This window comes from Poecilia reticulata, linkage group LG5 (assembly GCF_000633615.1).
Source record: "Poecilia reticulata strain Guanapo linkage group LG5, Guppy_female_1.0+MT, whole genome shotgun sequence".
Lineage (NCBI taxonomy): Eukaryota > Metazoa > Chordata > Actinopteri > Cyprinodontiformes > Poeciliidae > Poecilia > Poecilia reticulata.
The window spans coordinates 27,392,984-27,414,551 of record NC_024335.1 but is presented as its reverse complement, the minus strand read 5'-3'; the positions used below and the strand labels follow the sequence as shown (position 1 = coordinate 27,414,551).

At 40.7% G+C, this 21,568-nt stretch overlaps 2 protein-coding genes across 3 annotated transcripts; both read left to right on the top strand.

Moving 5' to 3' along the window:
* Positions 1–2,398: 2,398 nt before the first annotated feature.
* Positions 2,399–9,188, top strand: mybl2b (v-myb avian myeloblastosis viral oncogene homolog-like 2b). Its single transcript, XM_008410185.2, has 15 exons — positions 2,399–2,713; positions 3,098–3,194; positions 3,280–3,351; positions 3,424–3,516; positions 4,300–4,520; positions 4,608–4,740; positions 4,830–4,889; positions 5,345–5,536; positions 5,614–5,886; positions 7,395–7,537; positions 7,629–7,728; positions 7,802–7,912; positions 8,065–8,181; positions 8,270–8,401; positions 8,486–9,188. The coding sequence occupies exons 1-15, from the start codon at positions 2,694–2,696 to the stop codon at positions 8,612–8,614; spliced, it is 1,893 nt and encodes a 630-aa protein (XP_008408407.1). The 5' UTR covers positions 2,399–2,693; the 3' UTR covers positions 8,615–9,188.
* Positions 9,189–9,594: 406 nt separating this feature from the next.
* Positions 9,595–21,273, top strand: rpn2 (ribophorin II). Of its 2 annotated transcripts, XM_008410183.2 has the most exons (18): positions 9,595–9,686; positions 9,998–10,188; positions 10,298–10,393; positions 10,941–11,116; positions 11,190–11,265; positions 11,348–11,482; positions 11,956–12,132; positions 12,412–12,530; positions 14,073–14,178; positions 16,370–16,461; positions 16,562–16,676; positions 16,812–17,006; positions 17,094–17,180; positions 17,667–17,762; positions 18,112–18,187; positions 19,673–19,802; positions 20,275–20,380; positions 20,706–21,273. In XM_008410183.2, exons 1-17 carry the CDS (start codon positions 9,674–9,676, stop codon positions 20,324–20,326), a joined length of 1,932 nt encoding a protein of 643 aa, XP_008408405.1. In that variant the 5' UTR covers positions 9,595–9,673; the 3' UTR covers positions 20,327–20,380; positions 20,706–21,273. The 2 variants fall into 2 exon arrangements, with proteins under 2 accessions (XP_008408405.1, XP_008408406.1); XM_008410184.1 differs by lacking the exon at positions 20,275–20,380.
* Positions 21,274–21,568: the final 295 nt, after the last annotated feature.

Here is a 21,568-nt window from a genome sequence, read left to right as displayed (position 1 = left end):
AAACGTCAGAGCAATATTGCAATTAGGTGATGTATTGATGAACCGAGCAGATATTTGAGATTTACACACTTACATTCTCGCCTATAAACATTGTACCAAATCACGTTGTGTCATTTAAAGTGTTATATAGCTAAATAATTAGTCGCTATTCACCATGAATTATGGGATATCGTGGGCCGTGAAGGATACATCGGACCCATCCTTCAAATCTGGGGAAAAGAAGGACGCATTTGAAGGAGTTTTTGAATTCGGACAGGCCTTGTCGCCACGCTATGACGTAATCGGCCTACAAATACGTCCTTCGAAGGATGCAGACCCTTTTCACATGACGTCACACAACTTCCGTTATGGCTCGAAACGGTGTATCTTTAGTTCCGGTGTGTGTAGTTAACGCTGTTTCTGGACTCTAAAGCTGCTGCCACAAATATGATTTGAAGATATATCACTATTTGCAAACAATTTTTCTTCATCAACATAATCTAAACTGGACAAATTCCTCGTTGATTGATACCAGTTTGACTACGAAGGTACGTGTTTTGGTTTTTTCTAGCTGTTAGTTGATATGCTAGGATAGCAATAGTAATTTGTTAGCTGGCTAACATTACGTAGCCTTTCTGTTTTGGAAATAGAACGTATTTAGGCTCTAATCTTAATCATATTTTATAGTATAGACTGGGGGGCCACCCGTCATGTAAAAGTATTAAACCCTCCTCACTTAGCTAGTTTCACCACCCGCTAAGTAGCGACATTACCTGAAGCCACAAGTCCAAAACTTAACAGTTATGCCAAACACCCGCCGCTCCACCACATCCTGAGAAGTTAAAACTCCTGCTACGATCGAGACATGAGGAGGAAGACGCTGTTTTAGATATAGATATTAACGTTTCATTGGAAAAATGTGATGAGCTACCTATCTATATATCTATCCATCTATATTAGCTCATTAACTTCACATTTCTCCAATGAATATTTATCAAATGTTATGATTAGGTTAAGTTTCTTATACTTTGTCTTCCTGTGGTTGTAAACTTGGCAGTAGAAAATTGATAACATAGGAATAATAACTTTATATCCCTTTTAACAGGTTACACTTGATTCTGCTGTGGTGCCTGTGGAAACAAAGTGCATGAAGTTTGTGCTCAGGTGGGAAAACCCTGTGGATCACATGGTGGGACTTCTGCTTCAAACTGTTCACTACAGTATATTATTGTCTGTCATCCACCAGTTCACTGCAGACTGGCACATACCAAGGACCCTACATGGATGTCTTCTTAAGTTGTAAACCCTGAGTACATACTGTTGAAATAAAATTGATATGTCTTTTGTAAATAGATTTTCTCTTATCAATGACTTAAATTAACTGTAGTAATTATGTTTGTGTAATGTAGTAACCATGTACAGTGTTTAATATAATTATTAAATAGATGTTTTAAAGAAACAGCCACAAACCTTATGTCTTTTCCACAATAGCAGCTTTAATTTTAGCATTTCTCTCCTCCACATGCTTTGTTGCCAGATGTGTAAAATTTACAAAAAGAAGCAATTTAAATGTAAAAGTTGCACATATGTAGATTACTCAAGAGAAGCTATTTACAATAGTTTTTTACAGAACTCTACACAACATCAATTAATTTATTAATAGATACATATAGATATTAATTACAGGATAGATACACAAAGATTTCATTTCTAACAGCTGCTAGCAGTAGTGAGTATTCATCCAAGAAGTGTGACTTGCAGGAGCAGGGAGGCTCTGTACTGGTTTGTCCTTTTAAATCAAGAGGCCCATGATACTTTGACTAGGCAGCAGATGTCCCACAGCTGATTGACTGAACCTGCCATGGACAGGAACAAGACCATCTCAGATATGGTGGGTTGTTAGGTCGGCTACTGTTGAGAAAGATGGACAACAAAACAAATGGAGAAATTATGAATCACATTAGAATATGTAAATTATTTGGCAGATGGCGCTTAAATCAATATTTAAAATGCTTTTCTAAACAACAGTGTTGGAAGATGTAAGTGATTTTAGTGAAACTTTTAACAACACAGCACTGAAAGGCAGCGGTGTACGTGTATGTTTCCTAACTGTGGCTAAAGCTGCTGCTAGCTGGTTTACTCTCCGATCGGAGGCTGTTTATTTTATACACAGTTAGAGAATGGTGGCTTGACAATGAGTAATGATGGTTATCTAACACTTTGATGCTGTTATTATTAACCTTACCTTTTATTATGAGTATCCGTGAATTTTTCAGTCAGGTTTCCCGAGGCAAAATTACACCGGAAGTAAAGATACACCGTTTCGAGTTATGGCGGCCATTGGCTGACGTCACTGTGAAAAGGGTCGATTCGGACACAGCTGTTGTTTTATTTTGAAGGTCCGAACGGATGATTTTCCCTCTTCCCATTCGGCTCTCTGCGCATATCCGCGGCGCAGTCACGTCACAGCTCTGGTTGCTTCGGAGAGAAGGGCGCGAGATAGAAATTTCAGAGCGCGGACGGAATGATCGTTCCGCCGCAGCTGATCGTTTCCAGGCTGCGCAGTCCAGCTCAAACCTCCAACCACCTCCACTGCTGCTGGCTGCTGCATTAAAATAAAGGAGTGAACGTCGTGATATTACATTTGCACATGACGTGCGGCGGCGGCAGGCAGAACCACTGGGTGACTGTAAACTAGTAGAAAACAGAGGGAAATGTCCTGGTGGCCGCGCGGGTAAGAGACTCTTCACTGCTGTTGAGTTATTCTCTGGATATTTATTACTCGTTTAAAGAAGCTTCTCTTGCACCAAACAGTGTTAGAAACAATCACGCTGCCTGAATAAATAGAGTTAAGTGAACCCGAACGTTCATTTTTGAGCTGCCGCCCTTTTCCGGAGTCATGAACCCAGGCCGGGCCTTTTTTGTTTTCCAACAACCGCTTTCTGTGTGAACCCAGAGAGATGAGAGAAATCCCAGCTTTCATCTCAGAAGCGCGATAAAACTAACAGTCGTCTCTGGAAATGTATCATTTAGCCTCCGATCACTAGCTAAAGGCTAAACCCGCTAAACCTGTTCTCCTAATTAGTCATCCATGTTTTCCTTTTGGTCTGGTTTCTAGTGAGGATGGAGACGACACCATGCATCAGGACACTGATTCTGATGTGGCTGAGCAGAGGGACGGAGGGAAGGGGAAGGTGAAGTGGACACAAGATGAGGTGATTGTTGGGACATGTCCCCGTTTGGCTCTGTTTTTGTGTCTCCATGCGGGACATCCGGCCTGAAACCTGTTGATGTCTGCAGGATGACAAGCTCAAAGCGCTGGTCCACAAACTGGGATCCAGTGACTGGAAACACATAGCCAGCTACATCCCAGTGAGTGACTAACAATCTTTATGTTTTATGGCATCATAGTTACAATCCTGAGCATACTGTTTTTTGTTTTAGAGTCACACAGAGCAGCAGTGCCAGCACCGCTGGTTTAAAGTTCTCGATCCAGAGCTGGTTAAAGGTCCCTGGACTAAGGAGGAGGACGAGAAGGTGGGCGGCGTTTTGCTTACAGAATGACCCCAAACTGAACTGAAAAGAAACCAACATACCCATCGTATCTTTGGTGGAGTGTGGTGTTCATCTATCACAGAAAATTCTGATAAAATACAGTAATGCTGGTAACCTGTGAAAATGTTGAAAGGTGTGTGAGTACTTTTGCAAGGTTCTCCTGTAGCAGTCAGTCTTACAATCAATCTAAAGATTAAACTGTTGCTGTATGCCATTCTCATGACTGTCCTGACATCCTGATAGCTCAATATCTGAGAAACAGACTATATTCCACAGCAACATGTCCTGGACACCACAAGCACTACTCTACAAAATTTGTAATGTACTTCCCTAGCACACCAGTCACATAAAGAAGTGTGATATATGTCACTAATCTGCTCACAGTAACCACATTTAATCACATTTTCAAATTTATTGATACTCTAAATAAAGAAAAATAGTAAAATTAACAATCCAGCAAAACTGTTTTGGAGGGATTTCGACATCATTAATTGAAATTTTTCGTGACGACGACAATAAATCAAAATTCTTATCATGATAAGAAATTTATGTTAATGATCAATGATACAATAAATGCCCACCCCAACTCTAACTTCAGGAAATGAGGGCCGATTTATTAGTGCACCTCTAGTGTCTATTGAAGTTTCTGGCTGTAACTTGGTGAAATATAGTTCCAGGGATATTACCAATTTGACAAGGCTGTGATGTGTAAAAACTGTGGTCTGTAAAAACATAAAAAGAAACCCCACACATTTCTCCCTTCAGGTCATCGAGCTTGTGAATCTCTACGGCAACAAGCAGTGGGCAATGGTGGCCAAGCATCTGAAGGGTCGGCTGGGGAAGCAGTGCAGAGAGCGCTGGCACAACCACCTCAACCCCAACGTGAAGAAGTCGTCATGGACAGCCGAGGAGGACCTCGTCATCTACAAGGCCCACTGCCTGCTGGGAAACCGCTGGGCCGAGATCGCCAAGCTGCTGCCTGGAAGGTCCGCTGACTCCAAAGTCCTTTATGTTGGTTCCGGAAAAGCCTGCCCGATCCCCCGACGATCTCATTTTATGGTTTCTGTTGACAGGACGGACAATGCCGTCAAGAACCACTGGAACTCCACCATCAAACGCAAGCTGGAGATGGGCTTCTACGCCCGAGAGGTGTTCAAGCCGAACGAGCTCGAAGAGCTGTTGGCACGCCTGAATAAAGACGCGCAGGTAAGTTCACCTCAATCCGACGCTCAGCGCTGTCGTGCTGGCGCTGCGTGGTACTGATCCCACTATCCTGCCTGCCTTCCGTCACCCAGGGGGGCAGCAGCTGTCAGGATGCTTCAAGCAAAGAAACGGAGCAGAAAGACCAGCTTCCAGTAAGAACATGTTACATTTAGGCTTCAGTGATGATGGCGTGAAAAAAAACATGTTGTCACCTTGTAATCTGTATTTTCTGTTTATAATGTGGAAATCAAATGATACTAGGCCTGTCATGATTAACTTTGCTGGACGATAAATAACCCAGAAGTTATTTTGATAACCAGCCGACCCTGCAAATGCCAATGTAAAAAGGTCAAATCTATGGAAACTCTATTGGACACCGTCTGCATCGCCATGGATCAGGACACTTTTCTTTTTGTGATATTATTTATTTTATTTTCTTAGCGTGGCCCTAATACTCCGTCTTACTAACAGGATAGATGTGTTGAAGTTTAAGGTCTACGGAATACTTCTGCATGCGGCTGTAAATATGTAAATATTAGCACAGACCAAACTAATATCTCCTTTAGTTGACAGCTACTAGCAGCGAGTTCTGTTATTTCTAACCAAGCTGCAGGAAGCGCCAGCTGCCAGCGAAGCAGAACCGTCCAAAGCCGTCTCCTCACCAAGGGATGATTCAGGCATTAAGACGGAAGTTGACGCTGGCGATGAAGCCAGCGGTACCAACTGGGTGGTGGACAGCTCCGGCTTCCTTTCCCCCACTGGCCCCGCCCTGAAGGAAGTGCTCGACATGGTGGACGGGGTAAGGATCTCCACCGCAGCGGACATGAGTACAAAACAGGCCGATTGAGACAAATCGTCCCTCTGTCTCACATGCAGGACCTGGACGGCTGGTGCAACCTGGCGGCCTTTGACCTTCCAGAGGACAGCCCTAGCCCCGAGCGCCACCAGTTCCGCCTGGAGGGCTCCGCCCTGCAGGAGCTGAGCAAAGGCAGCAGGGGAGAACTTATCCCCATCTCCCCCGGGGGGATCAGCCCGCCGTCCATCCTGACCCGCCGCAGCCGAAGACGTGTCACACTGTCTCCAGACGGAGCACACTCCATGACGCCCAAGAGCACTCCGGTCAAAATCCTGCCATTTTCTCCATCTCAGGTAAACTGGCTGCTGAGGTTTTGCATGTTTTCTAATGAAATATGTGAACTGCATTAAACAAAATGTTTTTATTAGGGAATCACCGATGCACTTTTTTCACTTACGATGCTGTTATGAGGTTTAGTATCAGCCCATAGAGAAAAGTAGTGCTGAATTGACATAACGTGTTTTTTTTAACAGTGTTTCTTTTAATATGTATAATAAAAAATGATAAATGCAAACATAAATGTAGTGAATTACAAATTCATGTGATAACTCTACACCAGTACATCACAATTAAAGGGGCAGTATTATATGTTAGTGCCATTTTGCAGCACAATTAAGTAATTATGCTACCTTCTGTTATAAAAATGTTGTATATATAAAATATGCCGTAAAAGAAATTTGACTTCATCATTTAACACTTTGGAATTGGGGCTCTGTCTCTTTAAAAACTCCTGCTCTTTCTTAAACTCCACCTTCAGGAAGTCATCACAACATGGCTCCTCTAACAACATTTTAATGTTTTTACCAGCATTTCACTCAGAAGTAGCTCCTATAATAACCTCAGCAGTTCCACCAGGTGTTTGCTAATTGCTGCTGGCTAGTCTGAAGGAGCTGAGTGGGGGACTCTGTGAGGCAGAAGCTTGGAAACTTCAGCTCTGAGTAGGAGCTGCACCTCAAAGGCAGAGTTAGGACCACCCAACTGTTTTGCATAATTGAATGGTTGCCATGGTAATTAAAGGAATTCACAAACATGCATAGGTATGTTTTTCAAGTCAGGTTGGCATTATAACAGGATTTAAAGCTCAAAAAGTTTATTTAAATAATAATATAATGATAATATAAATGTTAGACCAAGCTTTGTGTAAAAACGTTAATTTGTTCAGTCAGTACTATTAAGAGTATATCAGCCAATGTAAAATAAATGAATAAACTGACAACAGGTTGGCTACGTTAGTCAAACATGTAAAAAATAAAGTGCAACAACCTTTCAAACAGTTCAGAAAGTGTGATTAAGAATTCTAAACATAATGTAAAATAAACAAAGCGTGATGTTGCTCAGGACACAAAGCATAGAAATAGACTGAATAGATCTGCCCTCATGGATCGACCACATTGTTACTGATGCCCAATCTAGAATTTTTTCACTATCAGGACTGATGCAGATATTAATATCGGATCAGTGCAGATCAGGTTTTCATCAGTATTGAAAGTGTTGTTACCTTGACCCGATACCACTGAGGTCCACATAGTCTGTTCGGCTGGGGAAGCAGTGCAGAGCGCTGGCACAACCACCTCAACCCCAACGTGAAGTTGTCATGGACAACTTCTTCACGTCTTCATGGACGTGACTTCTTTATTATTATTGTGAAGTAGCTGGAGGATTCTCTTCTTTTAGAGAATCCTCCAGCTGATTCTCTAAGTGAATGTGGCTGCTAGACGAGACGGCGTCTAGCGGCCATGTTGCAGAGAGAAACCCAAACAGTTCTGAAGCCTGCTGCTGATCTTCCTGTTTGTTGTTTCAGTTCTTGAACCTGTGGACGAAGCAGGACTCTCATGACCTGGAGAATCCCTCCCTCACATCCACGCCAGTATGCAGTCAGAAGGTCATAGTGACCACACCGCTGCAGCGAGACAAGACCCCCCTCACCCAGAAGGAGAACTCAGTGTAAGCAATGGAATCTGGTGATTGGCTTGGACTGCATATTCCATCCATAGATAAGCGTGACCAACGTTTTTTTTTTTTCTTCCTTCTTCAGGTTTGTTACACCTAACCACAAATCGGAGCTGAGCACAACCCCAAGGACGCCGACGCCGTTCAAAAATGCCATGGAAAAGTATGGCCCCCTGCAGCCTCTGGTGAGCGCCGCTCTGAGAAACCGTTACCTCCTTGTTTTTGAGTTTACCTTCACTTCCCGCTTTGCCTTCTCAGCCTCAGACTCCGAACCTCGAAGATGACATCAACGAGGTCATCCTGAGAGAAGCAGGCATTAACATGGTCGTCGTCCAGGCAACGCCGCCTGATCCTCGTCGCAAAACAATGGTGCGAACCAAACAAAGCCTTGGAGGCTTGGTACTGGGGCTGCGCCGATAAATCAGCTATGATTTCCTAAATTTTGGGTGACCTTTCAAAAGAAACAGATTTTTTAAATTTTCCGCCGATGCTCAATTCTTTTATTTGTGTTTTGACCTCAGCACCGCCCTCCTATGAAGAAAGTTCGGAAGTCCCTGGCTCTAGATGTCATGGACTGCCAGGTGGTGCCAACATCCAAGCGCAAATCCAGCAAAGCGGAGGCCAAACGCAGCATCAAGGTGAAGTGGTAATGAATAAAACGATGGCTTCCCTGCAGAACGAGCGGCCTTAAACACTGAGCTTTCCGTCTCTCCTTCTTGGTCGCAGGAAGAACCAGTGACGGTTTGTCTCAACTCCTCATCATTTTGCAGCAAGAGGCATGAAAACATATTAGATCAGGGCTTCCTGTTGGGACCGAGCGACACAACCATATTTCCCAGCGCGGCACCTCCTGCACCTGTAGGTTCCTGTAGTTTTTGAATTGAGAACATAAAAAAAAAAAAAATCACATTTTTTATATTTGTATATCTTTATTATTTCCAGATGTCAAAAGAATGGAAGAAGGTGGTTTGTGGGCAAACTAAAGACCAGCTCATAATGACGGAGAAGGCGAGACGCTACCTCCGCTCTCTGAAGAGCCATCCACCCAGCCGGGCTCTGATTCTGTCCTGAGATCCTTCTGCCTCCCTGGAAAACAAAGAAATGACAAACAAAACACTGACAGTTAAAATGACTCATGTTAAAGTGGTGCTTTACTTCCCATTATTGCTGATCATACTTGTTAGAAAAAACAGTGATTGTAAGAGTAACAAATCAGTGAACAGTCAGGGTTTTACATGGCATAATGTATCTGAACTGTAGCCATTTTTTGTAATGTTGTGAACTACAAACACTCAGGTAGAGTTTCCATATCTAGTCATCATATGGAGAAAATCTAGATGTCAATGGTAGGCTGAGGGATCATGTGGTTTTTAGGTTTCCCCATCCCAAGGGGAGGAACCAACATGTTGCGAAGTTGCATGAATAACCCGTAAATAAAGTTGGCCCACTACCTTGTTTTATTAAGAAAAAAAATGGTTCAGCCTGTTAAATTTTATGCAAGAGTCATAATGCAGAGAACTTCACTGAGCACTGTTTAAAAGGTTGATGTGTTGTAAGGCACTCTTTGTAAATATATTTAGGCTAATATGTTTTACTCTTGTGACCGTTTGTCACAAGTTGAATAAAACCAAATGTACGTTCTGCACCTGTTTGGCTCTTTTTTTGCTGCTTGACGGCATAGGACTCAACAAACAAGACTATTTCTTTAGAAATGAAATTAGAAGAGAAGATGAAATGTAAATAAAATAGATATTTTCCAGTTAGGTGCGTTTTTTTCCTTTGAGTTCTGATATTACGAATGTACGATCGATCATGAACAGCCCAAGAAATACATAAATAAAAAGGAATGCTGTCTCCCTATTATTTTTGATTTTTGAAAAGTATCTTAGTCGGGTCCTAATACTCTGTCGAACATAAAATCCAAAATGTATATTGACATGTTTAAAGTAATGACGTGATTTTGAGGCTTTTGTAAAACTTGGATATAAATCATAAACTGTTTTGCATGGTTTAATGCTTTTATTTTGAAAGCAACCGTTGGAGACGGAAGTTATCCGTAACCTGACAGGTTTCTCTTTGGGACACCGGAAGCAATCGTGGGTTTGGTGACGCTGCATTAGACTGCAAGACATGATTCGGACCAGTGAGTATATTCAAATAATTAATGTAACATTAACAATACTGATTCGTATTGTTCATTCAATTTATATTATAAATGAATATTTATCTATATAATTAGATGAAAACACCTCTTCCTGCACGCGCTGCGGTGCTTCCTGTCGAGGTTAGCCTGTTATGCTCTTAGCTAACCCTTTCAGTCGGCGCGAGACTTATCTGAATTGAATGAATGAATAAAATATATAGTTATGTGTATGTGTATTTTCTATTTAACGTAATAATGAAGCATGCGCTCAGGCCAAGCGGTGGGCTTGCTAACTTCGGCTGTGTCCGCAGAGCTATTCGGGGTTCTCCTCCTCAGCCTGGCTCTTGCTGGAGCTCAGGCTCTCACGCCGTCTCACCACCTGTCCCTGTCTGATGTGGGCCGGCTCCAGAATCTTCTGAACCAACCGTACGACGACCTGGAGTCCGCGTACTACTCTGTTGTTGGGCTCACCAAGCTCGGAGCAGCTGTTCCGGATCCTGCAGTAAGATATTCACCGCTTCTGGTTCTGAGCAAAAACTATTCATTTACCGATGATTCCGTTCATTATGTGTTGTCCTACATGGGGTTCTCTTTATAAATCTGTTTTGCAGGAAGTTTGCCAGTTCCTGAAATCCCTGCTGGATCCCAGTAGTGTTGATTCTCTGTTCTTTGCTGCTGAAACCAGTAAAGCCATTTCAGGATGTGAGGTATGAACTATTCTGCTCATTTACATTTCCCACACTAATTTATTCATAGTTTTGTTGACCACAGAATATGGATAAATAAAAGCCAGTAAAAGGAAGAAATTGTCATTTTTAAAGACAAAACAATCACTACAGAAGATTGACAAGATAAACAGCATTAACAAAATTTCCACTTCAAATATACTTTATTTATTCTTAAAGGAAATTGAATGTTGTAACTTGTATCTTCAAAGTTGTTGGGGATGGTGTTGCTGTGGGTAGGAAGGATCTCCAGTGGCAGTCAGTCTTGCAACACATCTAATGAGACATCTGACTGAAGACTGTTGCTGTGACATGCTAACAGCTTAAACTGCTAATAAAAAAACACTAAATGTCATTTAAGAACCATGTAGAAAACGTATACAAAGAAACCCATATAATTGATAAGATTTTCATTATTAGTACTGATATTATATTTTGACAATTTTTTTTCACAGCATGATTGAACAGCATAGGACGTGTTCTGTCTTACATTTAATGCAATGGAAATAACTCTGGCCCTTTTTTTTAGATCCCTGTTTCCAATGAAACTAGGGACATCCTCCTGGCGGCGGTCAGCGAGGACTCGTCCATGTCTCAGATCCACCGGGCAGTGGGCGCTCTCAGCTCCTTGGGGCTCCCGCTCGCTTCACAGGAAGTGGTCGGTGCCCTCACGGCGCGTATCAACAAGGAGGACAACGTCATGGCGTAAGTGAAACGTGGAATCGGTTCGATCAGCAGCTCCTCTGAACACTACCTTACTCCGCGTGTTTGTGTGCAGCATCATCTCGGCCCTGCAGGCTGCATCCCGTCTGTCCCAGCAGGCAGACCTGGGAGGAATCCTGGAGGAAATTGAGGTGATTCTCCCAGCCTCCACTAGGTGGTGCAATATTGCCGCTGTGGAATCTGTTTGAGAGGTTATTGCGTTTTCTCTCTCAGGATCTGACAGCTCGCCTGGACGACCTAGGAGGCGTGTACCTGCAGTTTGAGGAGGGGCTGGAGGCCACCGCCCTGTTTGTGGCGGCGGCGTACGGCCTGTCGGACCATGTAGATATGGAGCCGCCTCTCAAGGAGGTAGGAGTTCTCACATCTTCTCAGCTTTTCCTCTAATACCCCTGTAATAACCTGCCTGTCGTAATAACCAATAAATCAATTAGTTTCATGATAAATTAAAACAGCTCAGTAATTTCCATTAGAATGATTTATCACTTTTTCTATTCTCTTTTTCTACCAAAAAACTGGATGATAAAACTTTTCGGTTTAGTGATTGGGTCTCAACTAGAACTTTTTTTGAAGGACAATTTTATTTACAGAGACTTCATAATTCATTTTATTTATTGTTTATTTTGCATATTTAAAATGTCTCCCAGTTTCAGTGTTGAATGTTGATTAGAATTTAAAGTTTATTAATCTTTGAGAATGTGTTATTGTATTATTATGCCATTACTGTTATATTGCTAGAAAATTGTCTCAAAACAGCAATATTATCATTTGTCGCTGCAACTTAGCCAAATCTGCCTACCTGAAAACCCCCTCTCTCCCTTCAGGACCAGGTCATCCAGCTGGTCAACTCCATCTTCAGTAAGAAGTCATGGGACTCTCTGTCCGAGGCGTTCAGCGTGGCGAGCGCCGCTGCTGCTCTGTCCAACAACCGCTTCCACGTCCCCGTGGTAGTCAGCGCTCAGGGCCCGGCCACCGTGTCCCACAACCAGCCAACCCTGCAGGTACGCCCACTAGCCGCATCCTGCTGCGCACAACCATGCGGCTAAAGAACAGCTGTTTTCCAATCTGTTCACCTTCCATCCTCTCTGCCCCCCTGCAAACACACCACACTTTATGTTGCACCCTATGGTCTGATTAAGACTTTATTTATTTTTTTATCACTGAGGATACCACTCCAATGTCATTATGTTCTTGAAACATAAAGACAAATATAATCTTATATCTTATGTCTGTAACGCCGTCACAGTGGTGATGTCATGGCTCTGGGTGTTTTATTCCAGCTCCTGGTCACTGACGTCATGTCCCAGCCTCTGACCTCTGCCAGCGTTCTGGTGGAGTCTGCATACGCCGTGGCCTCCAAGACCGCCGTTCTCAACCAGGCACCGTTCACTCATAACGAGTACGTATGATGGAGGTGACCTCACAGGAGGAGGAAAGTGGTTGAGGAAGAAGGAGAGAAAGAAACTGTATTGTTGCTAAGTCTTAAAAATTTAAAGTAAAAAAAATAATGATCAAGATTAACAAATATATTATTTCCTAGTGTTTCCTCTAGGAATTTGGCCTTGGGGTGACATGGAGAGGGATTTTTAGAGGTGCACAGATTGATCAGCCTGATTTCTATAATTTTAGGTGAACCATTATCAGTCGATACTTGCATATGGAACCGATCTTAACTCATCTTTTCTACATTAGGACCCCTCGATTTTTTTACTCCACTAGTTACTAGGATACCTGTGTAGGATAGCGGTGCATTTGCACTAAGTTTTCCTGTGAAAGTGTAGTGCGAATGCTTTCAGCTGAAGAGAGAAACTCAAATTAGCTAAAAAGCTAAAGTGAAGCAACAATTCTTACAGGGTTTTGACAATAAAGCTGCTAAAGTGACTTAGATCTGAGTATGCCTGTCACAATAAGAAATCAATAAATCACATAATGAATTCTGAATTCAATCACTCAATCATAATGAGTGACAAATTCAATAATTTCCAACTGCATGATTTATCATTTCACCTTTTTTTCTCTTTCAAAAATTGGATTATAAGTCTTCAGTCTGGTGTTTTGGTCTCAACTAGAACTTTCTTTTTGAAGGAGAATTTTGTTTGCAGAAACATAATTAATTTTATTTGTTGTTTTGTTTACTTATTTTGGATATTTAAAATGTCTTCCAGTTCCAGTGTACTGGAAGACGGTACATTAGAATGTTCATTAGAATTTAAAGTTCATTGATCTTCGAGAATGTGTTCTTGCATCATTACGCCATTACTCTATTACTTGCAAATGGTTTCAAAACACCAATATTATCCCTTATCACAATAACTTTTGGGACAATTCATCATCCAGCAAAAGCTGTTGATGTGACAGGCGTAGATCTGAGTGGAAATAATAGTTTTAACTGCTGATTCTAGTTTTAATTTCTAACTGCCTTTGGATTCAGTTACAGTCTGAATGTTAGCCTTTAGCTAACCTAATGCCGAAGTAGCTGTGCCAAAAGCAGGAACCTATAGAAAATATGTTCTTAATGAGAAAATTAAGAAAAAAAAGTTAAAGTACTAAATGCCAAAAGTCATAGAGTAATTGTCCTAAAAATTGTAAATATTTTGAAATCTGAAAATAGATAAATAAAATAAACACAATGAGGTCATCCGAGTTGAGTGATTGCATTGATGCTAATGCTGCAAAAATATATAGAACTGCAATATGAATTGTTATGATGGGAACAAATGAATAAGGAGAAATTATTTTCAATTTAATGGCAATATCTAACAACATCAAGATATGTTTTTTGCAGTATTGTGCAATGCTAATCCACAACAAGATTACCTATTCCCTAAGGTGATGCAGCTCTGGTTTCCTCCATGTTCTGCTTTAATAACTGAATCCCATATGGGTGTGGGCAGCAGTCCTGCTGATCACTTACTGTGTTGTTCTTTTTTCCTGTTTTTAGTGGCGTCTTTGAACTGAATTTCATGTCCAGCCAGCAGGCCAGTGGATATTACCAGTTCACTATTGGTGTGACTGGGGACAGCCGACTGGTGGCCAATCACATTGAGGTACGATTAGTTTCACTAACTAGCCATGTTTAGGTCAAGTGTAGGCGACTATAAACTACTTCTTTGCTTGTGGAACTTTGCTCCAATGATTAATCTCCATATTTAATTTGAATATAAGTGTTAAATATTGGCATGCTTACTCATAATTTCTGTTTTATGGGGCATGAAATGCTAGCTAAAATGTCTGTTCAGATGCTTTAATGTTGGCAAACATACTGTCAAAATGTACGAGAAGACGCCATCTTGGATTTTAAGATGGCTATTATTAACTCTAAAGTTTTTTATTTCTAATTTTCATTATGTTAGAAGAATAAGGAAAGTTCCAGAAATCTTTTGACACATTTATTTTACTTTTACTTTTACATCTCATTCAAACAAAGGGTTTCATTTTTCAAGAGCAACCAGTTTGAAATATACATACAAAACAATAATCTAAAACATAATACAGTCAAGTAACTGAAAAAGTACAACTCAAAATAAAAAAAGACCAGAGCTGTAAAACATTAGGAACTGAAGCAATATTGCTAAATGTCTGATTATCCATAAAATAATAAGAGACTGAATCATTCTGTTTGTTAGCGTTGCATTGTGGGTATTTTTTTCATATTATAGCAGCTGCTTTTGCTGTTTGGTTTTGGACACCACCAAAGTGAGTCTCAGCTGGTTAAACAGAAGTGAACAAAAATGTACATATTTAAATCCAGTGTGGCACATTTTCATTCATCTTTGGGTCAAAACCAACCAATATGCCAATATGTGAAATGTTTATTCTGCGAAAAAAGATCAATTCTTGTACTTTGGATCTCCGCTGTGATATGTTGAGGACGGCAGATTACATGAACAGGAACATTTCAGCCAGATTGATTTAGGCAGTAATGAACAAGCAAAGATGCACAGTGTATTCACATTGTTTTCTAAACCTGGAACAAAACCTCTGAATAATAAGAACAATTATATTTTTGACAAAGCTTTTGTGTAGAAATTGTTAAAAGGAAACAACCTTTTACATTTAGTGTTGATTACAGGCATTGTGTTCTGTATTCATTCCACACAGAAGTTGGTTGTTTTTAAGGTTAATCAGAATTACTGCCATTGAAAGTTTTATAATAACTATTCTATTGTTAGCTAAGGCAAAAAAGATACAATTATCTAATCACAGTTGTATAATTGTGATGGGGTTAGAGAGATGCACAGATCTTCTTGTCTGGCCAGTACTAGATTTCAGATATATTTGATAATTAGTTTCCAATTTTGACCAATGCCATTCTGATTCTTTTTAATACTATTTCATTTTTATTAAACATAGATTTGTTTACCCTTGACCAACTCTTCTATTACAGGCAAATGCAAAAAGGAAAACTTTAAGTTTATTAGAAAGATAAAAATTAACAAGGATAACTTTACAATCCCTTTATTTTCTGTTGAGTTCATTTAATGAGGAATTCATGATTGTTTATAATATTTACCTGTTGAATTAAGAGAAAACTGGAATGATCAGGCTTGAATTCAAACAACTTTTCTCCATATATGACTCCATCAAAAAGACCTCCAAATCAAAACCACACACTCTGACCCCTACAAACACACACACTCCAGAACTAGTCTAATAATAGCCGCAGCTGCTTGACTCAGCGGCGTGCTGCTTGGATCACAGCACATTTGTATATTCATTCAAAAGAGAATGCAACATGAGTCATAGCACCTCTGCATACAGCCACAGTGATCTCAACCAGTTTGTCCTTGCAGCTATTAGTTTTATGATACAGAGCCTTGCAAAAGTATCCACGATTTGGTGAAACCTGCAGAAACCCTACATGATTATTTGGTATCAACCCCATTTTTATTGTCAGTCCCTGAGTGGTCAGAAGAAATCCACTGGTTGCTGAAAAATCAAACGCATTTAAAGTTTGTCACGAGCCATGCAGAAGAAGGGCTAAAAAAATGGAGCAGTTTGGTCATCACTCTACAGTAGGGTCAGGGTTTCTCCAGAAAACTTGCTAGGGCAGTCCACCAGCGGCCCACCATGCTTTTCTGTTAAAAAATGTTAAGTTGGCAGGAAATTAGCCTAGATAATGATGTGTTATTGTATTGTTTTCTTGTGGCTTTGCAAAACACATCACATTTTAACCTGTGGTTCCTGAGGAACTAAACTGATGATATCCCTTGTTTAATTTAAACTGTCGACTTGCAGCTGAAGGTCAAAGTTTCCACTGAGGTTGCCGTTACTAACATGGACCTCTCTGTGGTGGACAAGGACCAGAGCATCGGCACAAAGACCACCAGGTCAGGAAACATGGCGGACCTCTGGAGCTGCTGCTTTGCACACCCAGAGGCAGCATGTGTAATGATGCTTATTGTCTCTTTCTTTGGTCTGATAACGCAGAGTGCAGTATCCCTCCAAAGCCAAGAGCCCTTTTACAGCAGACAGCCACCAGAACTTTGCCATGTCCTTCCAGCTGGTTGACGTCAATAATGAGCAGGAGCTCACCCCTCACCAGGTACGTAGCTGTTCTCTGAGCTGTTGTTTCTGCTCTTATAATTACTGCTGTTGGCGTTAAATTATACATCTGGTTGATCGAAAGTTGGAGCTCATCACTGTGGTTAACACCCAATGCCTTTGTTGTCCCTATAAGACGTTTGTCCGGCTGCACAATCAGAAAACTGGCCAGGAGGTCGTATTCGTTGCTGAACCTGACAGCAAGAACCTCTACAAGTTCGAGTTGGACACGGCTGAACGGAAGTCAGAGTTTGATTCCATGTCTGGTACCTACTCTCTCTACCTCATGGTTGGAGATGCCACCCTGGAAAATCCCATCTTGTGGAACGTGGTCAGTGTCTATCCAGGCTTTGTTCTGGGAAATAGCGGTTTCTCATTTCTTAGGTGTTGCTGAAACTGACTTGTAACCTCTCAACAGGCTGATGTCATCCTGAAGTTTGCAGAAGAAGAAGCTCCAGTCGCTGTTCAGCCAAAGACCCTTTATGTACCCAAACCAGAGATTCAGGTACTACCTCTGTTTTCTTTCAGTGTCTGTACATCCTTAACAAGGCTTAAATTCATCAAACTAAAGCTAAAGCCTTAGATTGTCCTAAATTCATTTTATATATATATATATTTATATATATATATATGGACATTCAGTAGTTCAAGGCCTCTTCCACATGTAGCCAGGAATGGGAAAATAAATAAATTTTTATCTATTTATATTTTAATATGCTATTTCAAAGTAGCTCAATCTATTTATCTGTCCACACACATGAACCTCCTGGGCCATGTTCATTTTTAACAGGAAGTTGTGGTTGTTTTGAAGCAATCTGAGGCTCAGGTTTTTGCGGTACCCTACACTGCCCCCTATGGGTTCGGCATGTTTAAAACAACGTTGAAAGGCGGATTTTTTAATCAGTGTAATAGAGATATTGGTCTTCATAGCGACTCGGCTAAGTGAGCACAAGGCTTCAGTTTGACTCGTGTGAAATCTTTTTCTGTGCAGCATTTGTTCAGGGAGCCGGAAAAGAAGCCCCCAACGGTGGTTTCCAACACCTTCACTGCTCTCGTCCTGTCTCCGCTCCTGCTTCTGCTCATTCTGGTAATATTGAAAAACATGTTTAAAGTGTTTTTTTATTTTTTCCAATCTGTTGTAGTTCAGAAATCCATTTAGAAACATCACTCGTATAGCATTCGGTATTTTTATATCCTCAATCCCATTTTCAGTAAGAACATGGTCAATGGGTCTGTCCTGTATAAATATAATGCCTTCTGTAATTTAAGAACACAATAGCTCAGTGTTGTTTTTTTGGTCTGCTGAGTGTTGGGTATTGTTGCTGCTAATCATAGTATTTTGTTGGCGATAAACCATTTGTTCAACTCTTTTGTTTGCCGCTCTGACTGGAGAGTAAAAATGAACTCATTGTTAGAATTTTCCCTCTCTTTTGTAGTGGTTTAAGCTCGGAGCCAACATCTCCAACTTCAGCTTCTCTCCAAGCACCATCCTGTTCCATCTGGGACACGCAGGTAAGCGCCCACAGTTTCTCCACGTTTGCTTCGTGAGTAACGTTGTTTTTAATCATAGCATCATACAGAAATGGAATATGACGCAAATTGTTTTGCTAAAGGATTTTCTCTAATTCTACAAAACCAACTAAATCTGACAGTGTGGTGTGTATTTTTCAGCCTGTCTGTATTGATACTGTTGTAGAACAGCAGATCTTTTGAAGGTCTCTAACACTTATGCACATCTGGAGTCTGAAATTGTTGCTAAATTTTATTTCCAACACGCACCAGGCTTTAGTTTTAAAATGTGTGTGTGTGTGTGTCTGAACCATAGAGTCACATACCCTCTGTCTCACTATGTCAGGTTTAGTTCCGTTGTTGGGTTTTCAGTTGTTTCCAGTTTAGCTCCACAGATAACCAACTTTGCTCCATCTGCAAATTTTTGTTGGTGTTGTTATGCTAAGCTAACCCTGTTTATTGTAGAGGATGGCTCATCCTCTCTTCTGAGACTTAATCTTAGAACTAATAATGGGACTCAGTTAAAAGTTTTGAGTTAATTGCAGGCTCTGTAATTAATTCATCCCATCTTAATCAAAAACCTTATATCTGCAAAATACACAGCATTTTCAATTTAATTTATTGAATAAATAAATGTATGAACTCAACAACAAAGATGATTTATTGTTTTTAATCTGTTATTTAGGTTCTTCTACCATCAGGTTGAAGCAAAGTGTTATTTTATTCTATCCATTCAGCTTCCCAGAGTCTCAGGAACTTCAGATCTTTCATGGAACTCCTTTAGAAATATGGACTGTGGACGCTGACATTAGTATTAGCTACTACATGTCCATTAAGATGCTATTTTAGGCGTAAATAAACTAACTCCTTTTGGCACAACATGAACATAACAATAGTCTTTTCCAGCGTCCAATCAGAATGTTTTCTTGAAATAAAAATGAACTCCCAGTGGACCAAGAGAAGCATCTTGTTGTCTCTCACCGTTGTTGCGGATATCACTTGTGCTTCAGATTTAGGGGCATAGCAAAAATGCGCAAATACTAAAGTTTCATCTGGAACCTTTTGTAGGTTGCAATAAAAAACAATTAAAATTTTAACATGTTAAATTCTGGGTAATTAATTGAAATGAATGTGTTAAAGTTCTGGCCCTAGTTAAAATATTTTGGTGTTTGGCTAGGCAGTTGAACGATAATAATTTATGGACTATATACCTTCTGAAGATTATTGGTTGTACTTGATTTTATCTTAGGGGTGTCATGTGAATACAAATGTTTGCCCAATATTCCAAATTTTTATTTGTAAAACATGTCTAAATATTACAGTCCAAGGAGCATGAGTAATTTTGCAAGACATTTTATGACATTTTATTCCTATGGGAGCAGTAAGATGAAAAGGTTGCACATTCTTTTACTTTGACTCTACTATGTCTTAGAACAATAAAGTTCATCATGTGGCCCTTAATTAACTTAAAGTCTTCTGTTGTTCCAGCCATGCTGGGCCTGATGTACGTCTACTGGACCAACCTGAACATGTTCCAAACTCTGAAGTACCTGGCAATCATCGGCGGCGTAACCTTCCTAGCGGGGAACCGCATGCTGGCCCAGAAAGCAGTAAAGAGGTAAGTATTCTGATGGAGAGAGTCCTTCACCCGGACAGAAAAGCCTTGCCCCCCCCCCATTCCTGGTGACGAACACTGCTTCTGTTCTTTGTAATTCTTAGCTGCAAACCTGAAGGAAAAGAGTCTTCTCTGTCTGTAGCTCCCCTTTTAATGGGACTTCAAAGGATCATTTCAGTCCAAAGGTCTCCGTCAGAAGAAGAGCTCATGAATGCAAGGAGAGAAGCATAGCAACAGAGGGGGCAATTTACCCCCCATCAGTATGTAGAGCTCTTCAGGGGCTAGAGTGAGCAATTTGCAGCCTGTGTCGCTGACTGAAGAAGTCACTTTGACTGCCCTCTCTTAAGCCAGCCCATTTAACCCCCTTTAAGCCAGGAGAAGGTTTCAGTCAATGATTTCCCTAATGTTGGACGTTTTCCTTCTGTCTTTTTAACCCTTCTGTTCGCACCTTGCTGTCTCTCTACTCCCTTTTCAGGATTGCTGCAGAGCAGAGTAGTAGGTTGGCAAAGTATAGGAGCCTTCGGTAAAGCCCCCCCCCCACACTTTTGTAACATAAGCGTGGGTTCTGCTTCCAGGCTGAAGTAAGGGCGTCCTCTGAGACTGCATCCACACTGCATTTACCATAATGTGTGGCAGTGTGCATGGTTGTGTGGTGCTCTCATCCCCCACTCACTCACCCCATCATGACCATTACAACCAGAGTCCATAGGAGCAACGTAGTAATCCCTCCATTGTGATCTATACTCTATGATACAGTTTGCAGTCCAGTTTTTTTTTTTTTTTTTTTTTTTTTTTTTTACATTTTTGAGACTCTATGCACATTTTCTAAAATGCATGACCAGCTTCACTAGTTGGAAGAATCCAATCTGAGTAAATCACTAATGTTTTCTTTCTTTTCCCCCACAGAATGGAGAAAAAATAAGGACAAAAACATTCAAAGAAGAAACTGATAGTGGTCATTTTGTAATTTTATTTTTTTGGTTTGCTACAAAATCAGACTCTGGGGAAAAATGGCCCGAATGTTCAAGAATCCAGTGAACGGTTTTAAACATGCAGTATGACTGTGTTGCCAAACAGAAGGGACAGAGACGCCTTGGGACAAACACTGACAGATTCTCTTGCAGAGGGCGGTAGAGCTACTGATCGTTGTACTTCTTTTCTTTTTGTCCAACACAGCAGAGTTTTTTCAGTGAATTTTTTGTGGTTTCTTGATGAAAATTGGGTTTTGTCCTTTTTTTTTTTTTGTACATTCCTCTTCGTTGATGCTCTGTTCCCTTTTCACCTCAGAAAGGAGCTGCTGCTTCTTTTTCTCAACAATTGGACATCGCACTGACACCCCAAAACAATATCAACTATGCTGATGGGTTTGCCTATGGTACTCTTTTATTTTCTACAGAAGATGCTCCCATGATGTGTTGATGACAAAAATATGTTTTTGTAATGAAGATGGGGAAAATAAAGAAGCCGAGGTGAATTTATGCGTGTTTGTCTTTTATTAGTTCATGTGAAAAGAAGGTAACTAAATGATTCTGAATGATTTCAGCAGAACATAAATTGAAAAAATATTTTTGTAAAGGTTCTAAAAGACTCATAGATATGAATTACTAAATGATTACAGACATGTAACCTCTTTTTCTTCCAAAATTTAAGCGTAATGGAGATGATTCAGTCTTGAGCTTTATTGCATTCTTGTAACTGTCGGAGTACATCACCAATCAATGTCGCCTTTTTAAACAGGAAAACTTGTTCTGTCTATACAGCATAAAAAC

What these genes read in the sequence shown, in the direction of transcription:
- mybl2b (XM_008410185.2), top strand. Translation starts at nt 2,694, where the DNA reads ATGTCCTGGTGGCCGCGCGG. An exon ending in ACCCAGAAGGAGAACTCAGT is followed by an intron (nt 7,538 to 7,628) that starts GTAAGCAATGGA and finishes TTCCTTCTTCAG; the next exon opens with GTTTGTTACACCTAACCACA. An exon ending in ATCCTCGTCGCAAAACAATG is followed by an intron (nt 7,913 to 8,064) that starts GTGCGAACCAAA and finishes TTTTGACCTCAG; the next exon opens with CACCGCCCTCCTATGAAGAA.
- rpn2 (XM_008410183.2), top strand. An exon ending in AAGCCATTTCAGGATGTGAG is followed by an intron (nt 10,394 to 10,940) that starts GTATGAACTATT and finishes CCTTTTTTTTAG; the next exon opens with ATCCCTGTTTCCAATGAAAC. An exon ending in ATCCCATCTTGTGGAACGTG is followed by an intron (nt 17,007 to 17,093) that starts GTCAGTGTCTAT and finishes ACCTCTCAACAG; the next exon opens with GCTGATGTCATCCTGAAGTT.